General features: G+C 48.7%; 1 protein-coding gene across 4 annotated transcripts in view; it reads right to left on the bottom strand.

Annotated features, from left to right (window-relative positions):
• Positions 1–1,633: 1,633 nt before the first annotated feature.
• LOC133283189 (discoidin domain-containing receptor 2-like) overlaps positions 1,634–19,483 on the bottom strand; it is a 59,454-nt gene continuing 41,604 nt past the window's right edge. For 3 of the 4 annotated variants that reach the window (XM_061479756.1, XM_061479755.1, XM_061479754.1), the window contains exons 8-17: positions 16,406–16,652; positions 14,900–14,992; positions 14,236–14,393; positions 13,798–13,993; positions 12,419–12,663; positions 9,357–9,478; positions 8,797–8,994; positions 5,702–5,936; positions 3,856–4,005; positions 1,634–2,644 (exon numbers count right to left, since the gene is read on the bottom strand). In XM_061479756.1, coding sequence (XP_061335740.1) covers positions 2,504–2,644; positions 3,856–4,005; positions 5,702–5,936; positions 8,797–8,994; positions 9,357–9,478; positions 12,419–12,663; positions 13,798–13,993; positions 14,236–14,393; positions 14,900–14,992; positions 16,406–16,652 — 1,785 coding nt within the window. In that variant the 3' untranslated portion in view covers positions 1,634–2,503. Of the gene's footprint in view, positions 2,645–2,993; positions 3,032–3,855; positions 4,006–5,701; positions 5,937–8,796; positions 8,995–9,356; positions 9,479–12,418; positions 12,664–13,797; positions 13,994–14,235; positions 14,394–14,899; positions 14,993–16,405; positions 16,653–19,483 lie in introns of all 4 variants that reach the window. The other variant, XM_061479757.1, reaches the window with a different exon arrangement.

The raw sequence follows: 19,483 nt of genomic DNA, 5'->3' as shown, positions 1-19,483 counted from the left end.
AACTGCTTTCTGAAACGCAGCACTGTGTTAATGACACCAAACAGTGATCCCAGGCTGGTCCAAGCCCCACTGGCCCAAGGGGGGTCAGGTCAGCATCATCCCAGCACTTCCAGAAGCTCCCTTCAAAGCTCACTCCTTTAAATGATCAATGGCTGCTCCTTCAAACCTGGGGTCCCATACTTACCAAAGAGCTATGGAACAATCAGAGCAAGGTATCTGTGCTCAGTGCAGGCACCTGGGTAAAAGAAAAAAGCAGAAATCACTTTTGTCAAGGTTATCATCAGAATTTATTGATATGAGAGAACCTTTGTATGTCCACATGTCAAGAGAGGAACAGCACATCCCGATGGAACAAGTACAGAGCCCATCCAGGTGACTTTACAGTGCTCTGGCACCTCTGAGTACAGGAGATCACACACACGGCCGGGTGTTGCTGGGTACATTGTCTGGGACAGGACAGAAACACTGCAGATACACATTCAGTGTGTGGTTTGCCAGCACCCACCCAGTGCCCCACAGGCTGCAGCAGGGACCACAATGGCTCTGACCCCCATCGCCCAGCTCCAAGCAGACCCTGCACAGGTAACAGCAGCTCCTCACAGCCCCTGCAGTCAAAGAGGGGAAAACACCTATTTGGGGGTGAGATCCACCTTGGAGGTGGGGTGACTTGGACCCTTTGCTCAGAGGACCAGCTCACATGGAGGTGCTGGGGAACCCCACACTGGGTCTGCAATGGGACAACCTGGGTCCTACCAAGTGAGCCACAACTGGGAATCTTCAGGATGGAGTTTGCCCTGCCCAGGGAGCACCACAGCCACACTCCAGGCTGGCACCTGCCAATGCAGCAGCAGGTTACTGCCTTCAGCATAACATTTATCCTCAGATGCTGAGTGTTTGGACATCCCCCTGTCAGCAGTGCCCGCTCGCAGAGCTCTCTGCACAGCCATTCACACTGAGCTTGTGGCTAAGATAAAAGCTATCTTATTATCCTTACTGGAAATACACGCTATGCTGGATGCTGTTTAAAAGGCACCAAGTGCTGAGCTTTCATCTTCTCCCAGCTTATGAAATACTTGGTTTGGTCCTAAGCATCTTGCTAAAGGATTAGAGAGGGAATAGCAGAGTATTCCCCAGGCACCCGGTAAATCCTCAATGGATTTATTGTAGAGCTGAATTCCCTCCCACACTCCAATGGATTTCAGAACCCTCTAAAACCCTCCAGAGAAGGAGCTGTTTGTGACAGGACAAACAAAACCCAACCCCAAGTTCAATGGCAGAACATACACCTATACTAAGGGAATGGGTCAGTCCCACCCCCCGATGCCAGCTCTGATCACAGCATGAAGGAGCCTGGGCCCAAGTGCATCTGCCTGGCCAGCAGCACGAACCCTGCCACAGCCCTGAAGAGGAACCACGAACACTCAACATACATGTCAGGGCATGTGCACACGTGTGTGCTGAGGGACCACCCGTACTCTGCTCCTCCTCTCACGGCAGCTGGGACAAGGGACACGGCAGGTTCTGCGCTCAACCGTTCGGCTTCACCAGATCCCAGTTCCCTCTGCACAGGTAACAGCATTGACTTAGAGATCTCATATTAATGGGTACTTATACAGGATTAATTGCACATCAGTCCATTGTGGCTACAAGTTCATTAGGCTAATGAATCTACATAGTGACAGTAGTACAGTATCAGCTACGTTTCAATACAAACTCCCTAGCCTAGCCTTAATCTGTAGGTCAGAAGAAGATCTTCCACCGCCACGATCTTCCTACAACCTTTAACATTCATTTTCAAAGTTATTTATCTAGAAAACAAACAAAATCCAGTGTGGGGAAAACGCACATATAGAACAAAAGCAGTGCTTAACAACCACAGGAAAAAAGAACATCAGCTTGGACTCTGGGATCAGCATCCTCTGTACACCCTGGCAGCGTTACTTCCAAAGGGTTGCTAAATGCTCCGTCAGTTCTCAAGTCCATAAAAGCATTTCCTAGCTCTAAACGTTTCTAGTCTCTCACTATACATATTGTCTGTAGCAAGAGCATACAGAAACACTTGCTAATGTGCACAAGACTTCCATTTGATTTAATGGAATAGTTTTAGAAGACTGAAGTCTTTACTTGCAGAAATACAACTGTTTGTGAGTGGCAGTGCTCTCACCGACTGGCAGCTTCTGTTCCACCCAGGAGAAAGCTCCACGTTCCTCAAGGTTTTACTCATCTACGTTGCCCAAAGGTGTGTGGGTATCCAAGAAAACCCCTCTCACAGTATTCCCAGGAAACGATTCAGAAGAGGAGATGATTTTTCAACCAAATGAGATCCTCTGGTCTTGTGTGTCAGACCATGGCCAATAGAATGAGCAGCTGCCATGGACGTCTCAACTTAAATACGGTTCAGTCAAGGGAGGAGAGCAAGGTGGCCTGACCATCTTCTGTGAGGTACAGGCAGAGAGGCACCAAAGTCACTCTGTTCTCAACAGTTTGTCTCTTTTTCCTGGAGTCAAATGTTTGATTCCATTTGCTCTAGCAGGAAGTGGTGAATCATGTCAAAAGTGGGACGATCTTTTATATCCCTGCTCCAACATTTCAACATCAGGTCAAACACAGGGTTAGGGCACAGAGGAGTCTGGGAGAGATAGATCTGCAAGGAAGAAAGGTACAGCTGTTTCAGTGGGTTTTCAGACCAGAACTGAACCTTTACTAAATGAACACCAAGAGGACAGTTTCACTGCAGGTTCACAAGACACAGCCATCATGCAACGCTTGAAATCCATTAAGCGGGAATCTGACAGTGGAGTCTGGATGGAGCTTCGATGCCATCTCAAATGGCACTGCAGACACTTTGCCAACACGTTTGATGAGCTGGTCACAAAACAGTGCTTTGTGCCCCAGGAGACACGAATGCTTCGGAGAGATTTGTCTTCCAAGTGACAGCAACACACAAACCAAACCCAAATTTACCCCAATAATATCCAAATACTTCCACTCACCGTAGACAACCCATGAGGCTTTCTAAGCATCGTGACAGCTTGTTAGCAGAGAGAAAAAACACCTTTTAGAGCTCATCTAAAGCACAGCCTGGCAGAACTGTTTTTTCCCCTCTCATTTCAATACACATCTTTTAGGCTCTTCACTAAATCGTCAGTATTCAGGAGACAGTGAATAAAACCTCCCATTATTTTATTCCCCTTAATCCTTTAATTTGACTGGTGCTAAAGGTGAATTTGGAGAGAACAGCAAACTGCTTACAACCTGCACTCCACGTTTTTGGGTGCAGCGATGCTCAGTACTGCGGGGCTGTCCTGCATCATCACTGGTGTCTATTGAAGGCAGTGGAGCACACAGTCCTGCCTGGGAGCTGGCCAGAGAGGACAGAATGATACAGACAAGCCCTTCAGGCAGAGATGGCCAAAGGCTTCTTGGCATACGTGGAGATATTCCAAAGAGCATCTAATCCCTGGGAACTAACAACTCTTCCTTCCCCACCTCAGTAAGTGCTTCCTGGTCTTTCACAGAGAACGCTAGCAGGAGAGAGATGTGACAGGGAAAAAAGCACAAGGATTGTGTAGCAGAGCCCAGAAAAGCCAAGGAGGACAGAACAGACTGAGACAGAAGCGGCTTATAATAAGGAAGAAGCACTGGAGAGGACCAAAAGATTCTTCCAGTGGGATTCCAGGATAGGAAAGCTGGTGCAATGAGCAAAGATAAAGAGGAAGAGAGGTGGCACACACTGAGAAGGTGAGTAATGCAGAGTCCTGCAGACGATGTAAGGCCAGCAGAAAGGCCCTGGGAGATCCACCAGGATGTGACCAGGACAAGTGAAGGAAGGAGAGGTCATGTTCGCTGTCTTACCTGCCTGCCCTGGCTCCGGAAGAACTCTCCTGTGTTCTCGATGACTTGCTCATCCGAGAGGAGGCTGTAAGGTTGCTCCTTACACAGTATGAACATCTCCCAGAGGGTGACCCCAAAGGCCCAGACATCACTGGCTGTGGTGAACTTGCCCTGTAAATGAAAGAATGCTGTCAGCCCAGGTTGCTCACAGAGCACATTCAGCAGAACCCATTCCAGTCTACACCCTCTGCAGCTAGACACGAGGATGCAGAATTCATACCTGGGAAGATGCTCTGAAGAAGAGGCAGCTCCCAGCAGTGCACAAAGGCACTGAGGTATGACATGGCTGCTGTGTGGGACAGCAGCAGCATGTCTGTGGGACCCACAGGACAGCTCTGAGAAGGTGCAGCTGTCACTGGGGCAAACCTCTTGATTTAGGAAGCAAGTCTCAGCAAGCCAGAGACAACTTTTCCTCCTGAGGAAGTATCTGCAGCAGTAGGAGAATGGACTGTGGCCTTCCTCCACCCAGAACACAGCAGGGCTGGCCCAGGGAAGCTTTGAACAGGAAGCAAAGCCCTCAGGGTGAAAGCAGAGCCGAAGCAGACTCCAGACTCTTACAGAAAGGCCAAGATAATTTCAGTCTCTGCACATAAGAAGTCAGTGACAGCCTGCTCAGGTTCCTGTTTTCTGCCTTGGAAAAAGGGGCCCAAACTGGCTGTGTTTGGAACAAGGTTTCTGAAGAAGTGAAAAGAAGCTGAAGATAGCTCAAAAAATAACAGAATCCACCTGGGGACTGTTTGGGCAGGAAACATCCAAGACCCAGATTGCTCAGGTTTATCTGGCAACCCTAGCAGTGTGTCAGTGTTTGACGGTGCTCACTCAGGGACTATGAGTGACTTATGGTTTAGATGCAGCTATAACCAGAAAAACAGGGTGAATTTAGAAAAGCTTGGGCCTATCAGCCTTTAAAGAACAGGTAACTGTAGTTGTTCTGGGTACTCAGTGTGGTAAGAAAACAGAACCAGGTGATCTCACCAACTAGTGTGAGAAAGAAATACTGGGCTTGATATTAAGGACCTGCCTCCCCACTGGATGTGTCTGCACTGTTGAATGCTCTCCTGAGGGGAAGACAGCAGGACCCTTGAGCAGGAAACAAAACCCCAACTTCAAAACCTGACTTGGCACTTGAAACTCATGAAGTTTTATCCCTGCCCCTTTCAGCTTCCCAGCTGGGGAAACAAGCGCAGAAAGGCAAGTTCCTTATAACTGCAGCAGGAATCCTGAATGCCAGGCACAGAACAGAAATTAGGCCCCAGATGAGGGCTGATGCCATCCAGAGGGACCCTCAAGAAATGGGCCTATGTGAACTGCAACAAGGTTGAAGGTCAAGGTCCTACAGCTGGCTTGGGGCAACCCCTGGTATCAGTCCAGACTGGGAGAATGAGGGGATTGAGAGGGACTTGTGGGTGCTTGTGGATACAAAACTGGACATGACCCAGCAGTGTGGGCTTGCAAATGGTGAAACACTGGCACAGGTTGCCCAGAGAGATACCAGATGCCCCATCCCTGGCAACATTCAAGGTCACGTTGGATGGGGCTTTCAGCAATCTGATCTAATTGAAGATGCAGGGATTTGGACTAGCTGTCCTTTAAAGGTCCCTTACAACTCACAGTATGATCCGTGCTGTATTTGCAAGGGCACACTCCTTTCCCAGCATGAATTACATCCACAGCAACCTCATGGACTTCTCACCTAGGACCATTTGTAGCCCACATTTTGATGCTATAAGGACCTTCAGACATACATGTGTTGCTGTTTCAAGGGTGGAAATCAGAGGAAGGGAGAATGGTTTTGTGCAGTCCCTACCAGGAGGATGCTTTCCCAGGCCATCCAACGGATGGGCAGTACAGCTCTTCCCTGGATCCGGTAGTAATCCCCACTGTAGAGATTCCTGCTCATGCCAAAGTCTGCAATCTTGATGGTGTAGTTGTTCCCCACCAGGCAGTTGCGAGTTGCCAGGTCTCTGTGCACAAAATTCAGAGACGCCAAATACTTCATTCCAGAGGCGATCTGGGTGGCCATGTACAGCAGGTTGGAGTAGCTGCAGTAAAGAAACAAAGAACAATCGGTATCGTTGCTCACCCTCAACAGCTTGCATTTGCTGTGTTACAGTGACCTGTTGGTTTAGTTTTTGCTGTGTCAGTGAAACTCAACTGTCTAGTTTTAGGCACTAAATCCCTCGCCTGCCAGGCTAAGCCAAGCTCTTGAGCTGCCAAAGCAAGAACAGACAAGCTGTCCCTGAAATTCAGGGCCCTTGGAATTTGACATCCTTTAGAGTTTTTAATATCAAGTGTTAAAGCTTTTCAAAGAGTTCATGCAAAGCATCAACCTTCTGCAGAGAGACATGGAAAATCAAGCTGTACAATCTCAGAATCTCCTATCTTAAAACCTGCTTGGCCTGGAATTCCACACACAGCCACTGTGGCATGCTTACATGAATGTAAGTATGTCACAACATTAAAGAGACCTTATTTTTTAGTATGTTTAATATTACTGAAAATATAAATGGATGCATTTTCCATCTAATATCATTTTAATTCCCTCATTAGCAAAATGAAGGTAATACCAATAAAGCTGCATGATACACAGACAGGGTTTGGACCATCTGCCTTTCAGCATTCCTCATACACTGTTGTCCTCTGATGTTTCCCACTGTGGGTTGCCCAAATGCTCCACCCAACCAAGCATTTCTCACAACAAATCTGATCAAGTGTTCACAGTTGGTATTTCTCTGATAAAAGTCAGAAAAAGAAAGTCTGTCTCCTCCTCCTCATGCTCTGCTGGCAGTGAGAGAAGCAGTAACATGTTATCTGAATTACAGTGATGGAATGCATCTAATGATTACAGATCCAACATATCTATGCTCATCAATAGCTAAGCTATCACTACAGCATCTAATGATAATAGATCTAATCAATCTATCCTCACCAACAGCTATCAGTACAGTGATCCAGTCAGCCCCTCGCCCCTGTAGAGGCTCTGGGCACTGCTCCCCTCCCAGCCTTTCAGCACAGTGACCACCACATGCAGCTAGGTGATACCCAGCCCAGTCCCACAGTCAGGAGGTCCATGCTTTTCCTGAGCTGGGTGGACCTGTTGTGCCCAAGAGAAGGAATTCCACCACCCACTTGTACCTTGTTAACCTGGTTGCTGGCTTTCCACACTGGAGCGGGCACAGCCTCCAAGATCCTACATTCTCCCTTCCCCTGCTCTGCTGCAGCTGTCTCCTGCCTCAGGCTGTTGCTCTGCCCTTTGAAGCAGCCCAGTCTCTCCTGTCCCACCTGCACCCTGGCAGGGTCCCACCAGCAGCTACTTTTTGGCTCCCTGCCCCTTTGCTCAGCAAGCTCTGCAGGGCTCCATGTCTGCAGTGCTGCATACAGAGGCGCAAGACAGGAGACGCTTCTTGGCAGAGTCATCCTCATGACTTGTTAGACAGCCAGAGAGACCGTGAGGAGATGCATTTCAAATACCAAACAGCCATAAGGCCTTTGAAATGCGTCACCTCTCTGCAGGAAAGTGTTCAAGTATTAAGTGTTCAAGGCCAGGATGGACGGGGCTTGGAGCAAGCTGCTCTAGTGGAAGGTGTCCCTGCCTGTGGCAGGGGGTTGGAACTGGATGAGCTTTAAGGTCCCTTCCAACACAAACCAGGCTGGGATTCTATGAAAGGGCTGTTTATCACATCCAGTGTATCAAATATTGGGCCCAAGACACACACGGAATGGTTGGACCTTGCCACACGAAACACCCACTGGCATCGGCAGAGCCAAGCTGCCCTCTATGGCAGGAGGATTCATTTTGCCCTCAGGAAACAACTCCTATACAGATATCTGAGCTGGTCATACTGGCTTCCTTTAATGTGAAACTCTACCTGGTTGCAAGGAACAAGAGGCTGAAAGATCTGCTGGACTGAAAGAAAAACTAGAAGAAGACCAGATGGAAACCAAGCAAGAATAATGTGAGTGACAGTGCTGAAACAGGGTGAGAGGTGCGGAGCAGATACAGAAGAAAGGACAGCCTGAGACTTTGGTCAGGAAAAAAACCTGCAAGTCTAAAGGTAAAAGCTGTACCAGATGTGCAGAAAGGACAGGAAGACTGGAGAAAGCTGGAAAAGCTTTCTACTCGGATGCAAATCCTTTCCCAAACTACAGTTCCTGGTGTGTCATGACTGCAAGATGCCGGTTTAACACTCCACACCAGCTACTGGCAGAAACACTGGTGTTGTCTCAACTTGGTAAGACCCAGCCACCTCCTGGTCCAGTCCAACAGGACTGGCTCTGCCTAACTGACTAGTCCTTCAACTATAATTCATCTTCGGGGAGGTCCACGCCAAAGGCTAAGCAATGCACCAGCTTCTGATCAAGGAAGGTTTCTTTCTCCACACAACTCTCCTCTGAGGAAAGGATTTCTGCAATATTAGGATGCTTTTATGTTAGATTTAATCCTTCCACATAGGAGGAAGACAAGTGTCACCACTGACACAAACAGTTTGCCAAATATTCTCCTCCTGCTGGCTGATGAGATCTTTCCTTAGCGAATGTCTACACTCAGCTCCTCTCATGTAGTATTTTTGAGACACCCAGAGAACAGATGAACCTTCTTGAAAGCCCAAGAGACATTCCCAGTTTTCTTGTTGTAACACAAGCCCACCGACATGAACAGATGCCACATCAGCAAACAACACATCTAAGACGGGCACTGTGAACAGGCCAGTCAGGAACACCTCATGGAGCACAGATCTCCAGAGACCTCAAGAACAATGTCCAAGCAAAGCAGGACTCGCGTCCACAGTGTGTGCATGGCAACTGCTGGGCTGGAGGCAAGTCATTGCTTGGAAGGCACAGCAAATGAAAGTGGTAGCTCTGTGTTGTTGATTTGTCCCAAAGAGGGGCAGTTCCTCTTACCTGACACAGGGAATGTTGTTTGAAATGGCAAATTTGCTGTAGATCTCCCTCTGTGACAGGAACTGATTGAGGTCTCCGTTTTCCATGTACTCTGTTATCATGCACAGGGGGTCATCACGCACACACACCCCCAGGAGCCGGATGATATTTGGGTTCTTGAGCCGTGACATGATCTTGATCTCCTTCAGGAAATCATTTCTTGTAAAACAGAAAACATAAGTTTGAATCCTGAACTATTCCTTTGTCTAAGGAAAGCAGAAGTGGTGTGTAAGCACATCTCAGGCACTTACACTTCTGCCCACAGCAAGTGTGAAAGCTGGTTCTGTGCTCGTGGTCAACACTGACCCCTTCCACATCAAACAGGATTAATACAGCATTTCAGCTTGACATCACATCTATTCCTATCCCCCACTCCCTGCTTGAGTCCTGCCCCTTACATGAACACCCCAGAGACACATGACACTCCCGCAGAGGTGTCACCAGGGTTAACCTATGTGACACTGGTGCTCGGGGACTACTTGCTTTCCTTCCCAGATGGCTGGCACTGTGGATGGGCTCACCTGGCTGTTTTGTTGACATCTGATCTCAGCATTTTCACTGCCACAAGAATGGGCTGGTGAGTGAATTCTGTAGAGGAGACTCCCAAGAATTCCAGCAGGCCATCGGCTTCACAGAGGTGCACCTGAGGGGCAGAGGCAGCTGTGAGAGTGTGTACAGGCAGAAAACCAGAGGAAAACAAGCACAGAATGAATCACCTTAACCTCCAAGATCATCCAGTCCAACCATTCCCAGCACTGCCAAGGCCACCACTAACCCATGGCACTGAGGCCTCGTCTCCATGCTCTGTGAACACTTGCAGGGATGGTGACTGCAGCCCTGCCCTGGGCAGCCTGTTCCAATGCCTGAGCACCCTCTGGGGCAGGAATTGTTCCTCAGCTCCATCTAAACCTGCCCTGGGGCAGCTTGAGGCCGTTTCCTCTTGTCCCATCCCTTGTTCCTTGGGAGCAGAGCCCAGCCCCTCCTGGCTCCATCCTCCTGTCAGGCACTTGTAGGCAGCGATCAGGTCCCCCCTGAGCCTTCTCTTCCCCAGACTGAACGCCCCAGGTCCCTCAGCCGTTCCCCATCACACTTGTGCTCCAGGGCCTGCACCAGCTCCATTGCCCTTCTCTGGCCCCACTCCAGCACCTCAGTGTCTCTCTTGGAGTGAGGGGCCCAGAACTGAACACAGGATTTGAGGTGCAGCCTCACCAGTGCCAATGTCACACTAAGGTCGCCAGTTTGGTCACCACTGGTGAATGACCAAGTGAAGGTGACACTGCCCTGATCAGAAATAGCCTATAAGTTGGCCCTAGATCCCGGAGCCCATTACGTAGGAACACACATGGACTGCAGCCTGATGTGTCCACAAGGCTCTGAATTGACTTCAGGTGTCCAGATTGTTGCAGCAGAGTACTGAGGCACTCCAGTTCAACCAGGAAGTACTGGAGATGCTCAGGAAGGCCTGGAGGTGTCTGCTTTGCTCTGCATGTGCATCCAAACAGCATGGCTGCAGCACGTTTGGCATGTACAGCACATCACACCAGCCATCCGAGTCCAGAACTGTCCTGAGACCTGGCTTGAGTCACTGCTTAAACTTAACTAAGGAGCATCCAGGAAGTACAGACAGCTATACCCAAGTCATCCAATTCGAGGAGGAAAAAGAAAAGGGAAAAAAGTGTGAGCACGTGTATGCAATGTGAACACCTCACCTGGGCACATACCCAGAGATGAACACTCTGAGCACAGAGAATTCCATGTTTCATAGAATGGTTTTGGAAGAGACCCTAAATATCATCTAGCTCCACCTACCCAGCCCTCATCTTCAGATAAATAAATGAATAAAAACATAAAATTACTGCCAGGGCTGTATTAGAAGGGCTGACAAGACACTGGTTAAGAAGTAATCAATGCATATTCAAATGGAGAACTGGGCAACAGATGCTGGAGGAGAGGAACAGACCAGATGTGTCAGTGTAAGACCTGCAGCAGTGAGGGGAATGAAATGGGAGCTTAATGAATTTGATAGGAAGAAAGCAGCAAGGGCATGTGACAAGCATGGTGAGCAGAGGGAGACAGCACAGAAAACAGGACAATGCACAGAACAGAAACAGAAGTGCAAAGGTGCTGCTGTAGTTGTACGGCGAATGAAATCTGCTGTGGTGAAAGTACAGGCACAAGAGCAGGAGTAGGAACAGTCACAGCACAAAGCGCATGTGTGACAAGTGCAGGTGATGTGTCACTGAGCCAGGGAGTGGATGGTCAGGAGCAAGGAAGTAAAAAACCTGAAAGGGAAGGAAGCTCTGCTGGAGAGGTGAAAAAAGCAGTGAGCCATGCTTCTAGAAGCAGGACCACACACTAAGCCAGGAGGGGAGCAGAGCATATTACGATGACCAGTTTGGGAAAGACTGAGGAGGTGAGAAGGAGAGATGGGAGAACGTGATGCAGCACATTTGCCAAAGGGTGGGAAGGAGCCTGTGGTGTGAGGAAAAGAACAGGCTCTGAATCCTGACAGTTACTAGAAGGACAGGAATGAGAGGGCAGGAGAAACCAGAAGCAAAACAATGATTTAAATGAGAAAAGCCTCTGCTTCACTTCTGGAGCACAGCCCAAGGCAGGGCAGGATCCAGGCAACAGCAGAAGGGGCTACACTGACAGCCAGATCAAGAGGCTGAGCATGTCAGCACCTTCCCAACACACAGAGTGATCCAGAAAGGAGTGAGTGGGACAGCGAAGGGGCTGGGGTAGGGAACGGGCACTGTCAGAAGTGAGGGACTATAAAGATAAGAACATCACAGAGGAGGAAGCAGACAGTAAAGGGCTGTGCTTTGTCAAAATGTAGCAGACAGTAGAATTTAGGGCTGCAAGTGAGCAAAAGCTGGGAAGGAAAGAGACAGTGGAAGAGGGAGCAGAAGAGGGGAAGACCTGCTCAGTATGGAACTAGGCTAGTGTGGAGAGAAAGCAGGGGTAAAAGGCAAGGTGACAGCATTAACAGCTTGAAAGGAGCTCTAGGGATAAAGAGAAAGCTTAGCAGATGACAGAGACATGCATCATGCTGCCTGAAGCTTCTGACACAAACTGGGGCTTGACCAATGCTACAGGATATGTGAGGGCATCACAGTGTCTGGGAAATGTCTGTCTTTGGTAAGTGTGCAGAGTCCCACCAGAACCTCCATCTGTTAATGGAAAAGCTGTTTCTACAGCTCCTGGCTGGAGCCATTGCTAGAGCTTTCAAACTGACATGCCTAGAGGTGGGTGACAGCCATCACATGCTTGAGATGCCCCCAGAATACCATGGAACAGTCTGAATTCTCATTGCCAGGCCTTTTCTGTAAGGTATAAGGGATATAATAAGGTATAATAGGGATATTTCAGCAAAGTTCACCAGTTGAGAAGATTCATGTGGTACCAAGCAGCAGCCTCCCAGGCGCAGAATGGGGGCTCTGAAACCTGAGGGACATCAGCTTCCCCCACCAGCAGAGACATATTGCACAAAATACTGGTATGCAGCACAGTCCCCAGGTATGAAGCAGTGCAGACTCTGCTCTGCAGGCACCTCCTTGCTGGAACAGTGGAAGTGCTGTACCTCTCCAAACTGCCCTTCTCCCAGCTTCTCCTTGAGCCGCAGCTGCTGCCGTGGGAATTCACCCACGGAGATGTCCTTCTTGGTAAGGGAGTCCACGGTGAGGGCAGGCACAGCGTACATGTTGTTGCCAGTTACACCCTGCAGATGGACAATATCTGTCTCGGCATAGTGAGGAACACTGTTCTGAAAGCCTTGGTGAGGAGTGGACTTGGTCAGGTCAGGCTCAGCGTAGTCCCCACTGCACACTGAGGGCAAACCAAAGACAGGTGGAGTCAGACACATACACGCTCCCTTAAAACCCAGCCTGGCCTGGCTTCTGCTCCTCTTGATCCTGCAGAGCTCTAGGAATCCAGCCAAGCTGTGTGCCTACTGCCTGGTACCAGGGTACACCCCAATGGAAGACTCTGCTTGAACTAAGGCTTAAAGCAGAACAAGCCAGGGAACTTGTGTTAAAAAATGACTGCTCTACCCAGTCATGGGAGCTAAAGCTCCTGCCCAGGCACTGAGGCATGAAGGCATGAGTCTCAAGTGAATTCCTGCTTCTGATTCATCCTAAATATGATCTGTTCCCTTTACCTGTTGTCTGCAATGTCAAACTTGCTCTGGATTCCCTTCTGCAACAAAAACAGATCAAGGTTTCCATTTTTCATGCACTTTTAGCATGCTACACTACCTCTTAGAGCTTATTTGCATAAATATCATGAGATAGCTCTTTATAATTAACTCCCTATATAACCAGTATTACACAAACATTTGTTTTGATTCAAATTCACATCCTGACTCAACCCAATCAGTCTCCCTGTGTACCATAATACTGGATCTTAGCAACTTGTCAGTGCTTGAGGAATGCAGCACTGCCCTTCCATTCACTCAGAGTACAAAACACTGCTGGAAACGCTCCCTTCTGTTTGCATCCAAAAGCTCCCCAGGGGCTGCAAGCCAGGGCACCACTAACAACTCTGCTGCATTTCCCTCTGCTTTTCCCAGGGGAATGTCAAAGAGCCCTTGCTGCAGGAAGAGGTGCTAAAGGTCTCCCTCAGCCAGTCTGGACAGCCCAGGAGTGCTGCAGGCAGTGACTCCATTGCCAAAGGGCTGATGAGACAAACAATGTGCCATTGCCAAAACCAGCCCCTAAAAGATGACCTGGCTGTTGTATTCATAGAGTCTTCAAAGAGAACAAGAAGCCAACACCCTCTAGTGGGCCAAAGATACATGCTAAGAAGTTGCAGAGCTCCAGAATACCGTCTTCAGTCCCTGGGTTACTATTATATTGCACAGGAGTCAAGAGAAGGTTACCTAGACACCACAAAGTCTTTAGAGACTGAGAGAAATAACAGAAGAAGAAACATGTAACTTCTGGAGACTGACGATTACATTACCCGAATCCTCTGCACTCTGGGAGAGCTCTGGAAGCTTTTGGAGCAGCGTAGCTGGCTGGTGATATTCCAAATCCAGTGGGAAAGCACGTTCATAGGTGGGATTTGACTGGTGAATCTGGGTTTGGTTGTTGGCAATGGCGTAGCTGTAGAAGGAGAGGCGAACTGTGGCGTCCTCCTCCAGGATTCGACGTGGGGCCTGCAAAAGAGACAGGAGAAAAGCTGAAGTGATGCTCAGTCGTTAAGTAATGTGTTGGCTGCAATCACAGCAACTTCCAGTAACATCTTGGATAGGGGGCTGGATTCCTCCCTGCTGTGAGGATAGAGTTTTAGCTGCTCTATGGAGCAGGGGAAATCCTGTACTTTCCACTTAATTCTAAACTCATCAGGGTTAATGTTTAGTACTGAACTTGTGCCTGCAAAATAGCTCCATTGTATTACCTTTTCCAACCTTTTTTGAACATATTGCTTCCAAAGAATAATGATTATAATCATCAGGAGCAGGAGAATAATAGCCACAAGGCAGCCCACGAGGATGGAGGTGCTGGAGTCATCTGCTTTCTCTCCTATCCAGGTGCTGGTCACAGAAGATGTGGTTTCTGGAATCATAGAGATATGAAGAAGAATCTGGAGTTAACAAAACAGTCTCTGCTGGCTAACTTGCTACATGTCCCCTCCTACACACTGGTACAGGAAGGATCTTAGGCAGCTCCCTGAGCATTAACATCAGCTGTGTTCACATTTGGCTCTTAACAGAATCTCTCATTTTGGAGGCTCAGAGCTAGGAGCTGTGCAGAGGACTTCTGCAGCCAGACTGCTCTTTGGAACAGATTCCTGCAATAGATCCATATTAGAGCAGACAGTTGTCAGAGTTTCACTGGCTGCACATGTGCCTTCAGCCCACTTGTTCTGAGACAGCCCCAGCCAGCTGAGGGAAGAAGACATAGCTGAGGCTCAGAGGGCTGTAAGATGCAGGCCTGTGCAGAAGGGCAATAACCACACCCAGAGCTCCAGAAATGGAGGGAGACAACACATTAACTACACTGCTGCTATGAAACCCCCCAACAAGTGATCCCTTGCCATGGCAAGTGACAGAAGCCCTTACCCCAGGTCCCCTCGGTAACATTGTACTCAGTTTCCAGCAGATCTGTTGTGATTGTGGCGACTGTAACGAAGCTTGGATTGACACTCTCCATGTCTGTGGAAGGGAAGGAAGGTGTCAGTTCAACCACCAACCTCCCTGCTCCTGCCAGTGGTCAATGCAATCCCAACCATCACCCCTGCCTTCCCCAGCTGGACAGGGCTGAGACCCATGCAGCAGATGCCTGCTCCCTCAGAACTTCCCAGCACGCCTGCAGCACTGAGTTTGCCCTGACCACTGCATCTGCAGGATGCTGCCCTGAGCTTGGCCAGACACAGGGACTGAAGCAAGAGCTTTTCTTCCCATTCTATCTCCAGCAAGTCCAGAGGAGGCCACGGAGGTGCTGCGAGGGCTGGAGCAGCTCTGCTCTGGAGCCAGGCTGAGAGGGTTGGGCTGGGGCAGCCTGGAGAAGAGAAGGCTCCTGAAGGGGAGACCTGAGAGCAGCTCCAGTGCCTAAAGGGGCTGCAGGAAACCTGGAGAGGGGCTTGGGACAAGGGATGTAGGGACAGGCCAAGGGGAATGGCTTGAACCTGCCAGAGGGGAGACTGAGATGAGCTCTTAGGCAGAAGCTCTTCCCTGTGAGGGTGCTGAGGCGCTGGCACAGGGTGCCCAGAGAAGCTGTGGCTGCCCCATCCCTGGCAGTGTTCGAGGCCAGGTTGGACACAGGGGCTTGGAGCAAGCTGCTCTAGTGGAAGGTGTCCCTGCCCGTGGCAGGGGTTGGAGCTGGATGCGCTTTAAGGTCCCTTCCAGCACAACCCAGTCTGATTCTAAAGAATCACCAACCAAGGCTAGACCAAGCATCTGTCTGCCTAGTCCCCCATGACAGAGGGTAGCCAGAAGCTGCTATCAGCAAGCTGCAATCACAGCCTTCCTTCCCTAGGAACATCCTCTCACTATAGCTGATCAGGAACCTTCAAGTATGAAGCTACAGACAGATCATTTCACTGTCAGTGCTGGCAGCTTTCTCTGAGACTCTTGTCCATTCCCTACCAGAGCCTTTTAAAGCAAAGCACCTCAAAGCACTGACTCCTACATCATAATTAAGACTGGAGGAAAAAAGGCGTCAGCCTCTTATTTTGCACAATCTGCTAACTTGGTCATCATATGTAGATATATATAGATAGATATAGACATAAGTTATTCATAACAGAAAATTTGGTAAAGAGAAATACAAATCAACCCCACAACCAGTGGGCAACTGCCTTAAAAAACGCTTTACAGTCCAATTTTTGATTGTCCTGGTTGTGCTTCCGCACACGTGCACAGAATCAGACTGAAAAGCATCCAATGTAGAGTGGACCTTTATGCCCCTGCACTACCCTTCCAACTCTTTCTCAGTGCTTCTACTACCTCCTCCTTCCAACCACCTAGCTCCACAGTGCCTACAGGTTAACCCCAGGCATCCTGCACCTCCACACCATCTCCCTTGCTCTCTGTGCTTCCAGATGTGCTTGACTGAGGGACACTCACCCGACTGGAAGGAGATCTCGCTCATCATCATCCAGGTGTCAGCGAAGTGGAAGCGGCAGAGGATGGCTTTGCCCACGCGATGGCTCAGGGGCACGGTCACAAACCTGGCGCTGGGGTTTTTGTCATCCAAGACAGTCGCCACCCCAACAGGCTCAGGCTCCCAGTCTGCGATCAGGCGTGGTTTGAACAGACACTCCACCTTCTGGAAGATCTTCACCCCCTTGGAAAACATGTTGTTACAATGCACCTAGGAAGGAGAGAACAGATCAGATGGGAGGAAGGTTCCCTGAAACCTAAATCAAGCCTCAGGAATTATCCATTCATGAATATTATCTAGTTCTAACATCTCCCTATATGAATATTGCTAACCCACAACCCAACAAATCCCTAACGAGGGACCTGTTCAGCAGAGCTCCAGCCACTCGTAGTGTGCAATGAGAACATATGTGCAAAATGTTACCCTGAAATAGCTCTGAACTTTACATGCAAAAGCTACGTTAAGAGTCGAATTTTGGCAGCCTCCTCAAAAATCAAACCTGGTGCTAATCTAAAGCCTCACAGAGCAATTCTCCTTGAATATATACCCTTAAAAGGGGAAAGAAAAACCACATCTCTAGCCTCTTCTAGAAAGCCTTCAGCATCTACAGTCTAAGCTACTTAAAGAGAGATACAAGCACAAGAAGATATTCCCATGCCATAGAGCAGCTCTTGCGCTGTGGTTGCACCTTAAACACAACTGAAGGTCTACATTTTAAGATAACCATCACACAGCCTGCATCCATTAGCCTCTCATGGTGGCTCATCATCAGGTTGTCCCTATTGCAATGGCACCACTGGAATTTAAGCTACCATCGCTATGGTGCCAAGCTAACAGCTGACTAAAACCAAGGCATCCACTCCCACCTCCAAGTTACAGCTCCACACAGTTCACTTCCATACTAAGCAGCTCACAAACTGCCTTCAGGCTGGCCTCACACCTCCATCCCTGGGAGGCTGGTTTTAGCCTCCCAGGAGCCAGCAGTAGCTTTTTCTCTTCCTGCTCTTGGACTGCACCTAAACCAAGAGGCTCCAGCATAAAAGTGACCTCTCCATTTCCTGAGTTACGGCATTGCAGACGCATCAACACCAAACTCCTGGCACTCTCCCAGGTGCCCAACACTTCCAAGGAAGCAGGCCTGGCAAAGAGGGAGAGGGCTAGTAAGGATCCTTTATGCTGTTTCACTGTCTGTCTTCAATGCAAATCTTGCCCTTCTCAAACAAAGGCAGAATCACAGAGTGGTTTGTGTTAGAAGGGAGCTTAAAGTTCATCCAGTTCCACCCCCCTGCCATGGGCAGGGACACCTTCCACTAGAGCAGCTTGCTCCAAGCCCTGTCCAACCCAACCTTGAACGCTGCCAGGTTGAAGAACTTCTTCCAAAGATCTCATCTCCATCTCCTCTCAGGCAGGTTAAAGCCATTCTCCCTTGTCCTGTCCTTGTCCAAAGCTTCTCTCCAGGTTTCTTGTAGCCCCTTTAGGCACTTGGAGCTACCCTAAGGTCTCCTTGGACCCTTCTCTTCTCTCGGCTGAACAAGCCCAGCTCTCTCAGCCTCTAAGTTCTGCCACACAGTCCCAATTTTCTGGACTCCAGTATTTTGGCACTGTGTCCAAGTGACTAGGAAAGGAATGAATAATGTGATCCTTAGTCTTCAGTCCTCCTCAGTCTACTCCATTTCATAGCCATGGTGGCCTGATCCTCACCAGCAACTCTAGGAATGATTTCCTAATGACTGTGGGGTATTAGCAACAGTGACAACAACAGCTTCCATACTCAGTGCAGCTTTGAACCCTATTAATTGCTTGGCCTCTGCGAGGTCCTGCAGTGAATAGCAGTGAATGGTAATGAGGACAACAGGCCTGATGAGCAGGAAAAAGACAAAAGAAGGGTATTTGCATGTAATTAGGAACAGATGAAGCTCAGACAACGTTATTCAATAGGGAGACATAGTCATCCATAACAAGGCAGGAAAGCCTGACGCCTGCAATATAGAATTTGTGCCATATTTGGACAGCAGTTGGATATGTTCATGTCTTGGACTGATACAGAGACACTTTCTATTCCAACCACCACCTACGGAAGTCCAATTTTATAATAGGCAAGCTAAGTAATTTGCAAAGCAGCTGCAATATTTGCTGACATTTACTTGTGATGCTTTCCTGGGCCCTGGGGAAGTTCAGAAGGACTGGGATGAAGCTAACAGGTATGAAGAGACAAAAAAGTCCTTACAGACCACTTAGCCCATACAAAATAAATGCAAATCCAAAACATGCAATGTTCAAGAAATAATCACAATTTAGGCTAATACTACAGCTTTCTAATGGAATACTAGATGTAGTAGCTGTTTTTATGAGCTGGTGTGGTTGGTTGAGGATGGCTGTGTTTACATGATAGACTTTTCTAAGGCGTTTGATTTCCTCATAACATCAGACTCCAGTTACCAGAGTACGAATTCATGAATTATAGTAGCTTGATTAAAAAATGCCAACTAAATCGTACAAGTTTTAAGACACAAATTCTTATCTAGGTGTTTTTCTAACAGGAATTTATTTCTTGCTCAAGATTCAAACTGAAACAGGGGAAGTTCAGGTTGGATGTAAGGCAGAAGCTCTTCCCTGGGAGGGTGCTGAGGCGCTGGCACAGGGTGCCCAGAGAAGCTGTGGCTGCCCCATCCCTGGCAGTGTTCAAGGCGAGGTTGGACACAGGGGCTTGGAGCAAGCTGCTCTAGTGGAAGGGGTCCCTGCCCGTGGCAGGGGTTGGAGCTGGGTGAGCTTTAAGGTCCCTTCCACACAAACCAGTCTGGGATTCACTACCGAATTCAATGATCAGGGACAGCAGAATCCCCCGTAACAAATTCAACTGGGGGAGTGGGGGGGGGGGAAATAAAGATTCCTAAAATAATCTGAAGTTTTCAGGACTGACTTATTTCAGGGTATTAAACTTGGGAACAAACTGTAAGTGATGCTTTCTACACTGGACTTTTATCCTGGACACCAATAACTTTAAACTGACTTTCAGCACAATAACAAAGCCTCAATGCACA

Source organism: Pezoporus flaviventris, unplaced genomic scaffold (genome assembly GCF_033815535.1).
Source record: "Pezoporus flaviventris isolate CSIRO_AGI_PZ_B2104156 unplaced genomic scaffold, CSIRO_AGI_Pfla_v1 ptg000154l, whole genome shotgun sequence".
Lineage (NCBI taxonomy): Eukaryota > Metazoa > Chordata > Aves > Psittaciformes > Psittacidae > Pezoporus > Pezoporus flaviventris.
Note: the sequence above shows the minus strand (reverse complement) of the source record. Positions and strands in the feature narration are given on the sequence as shown.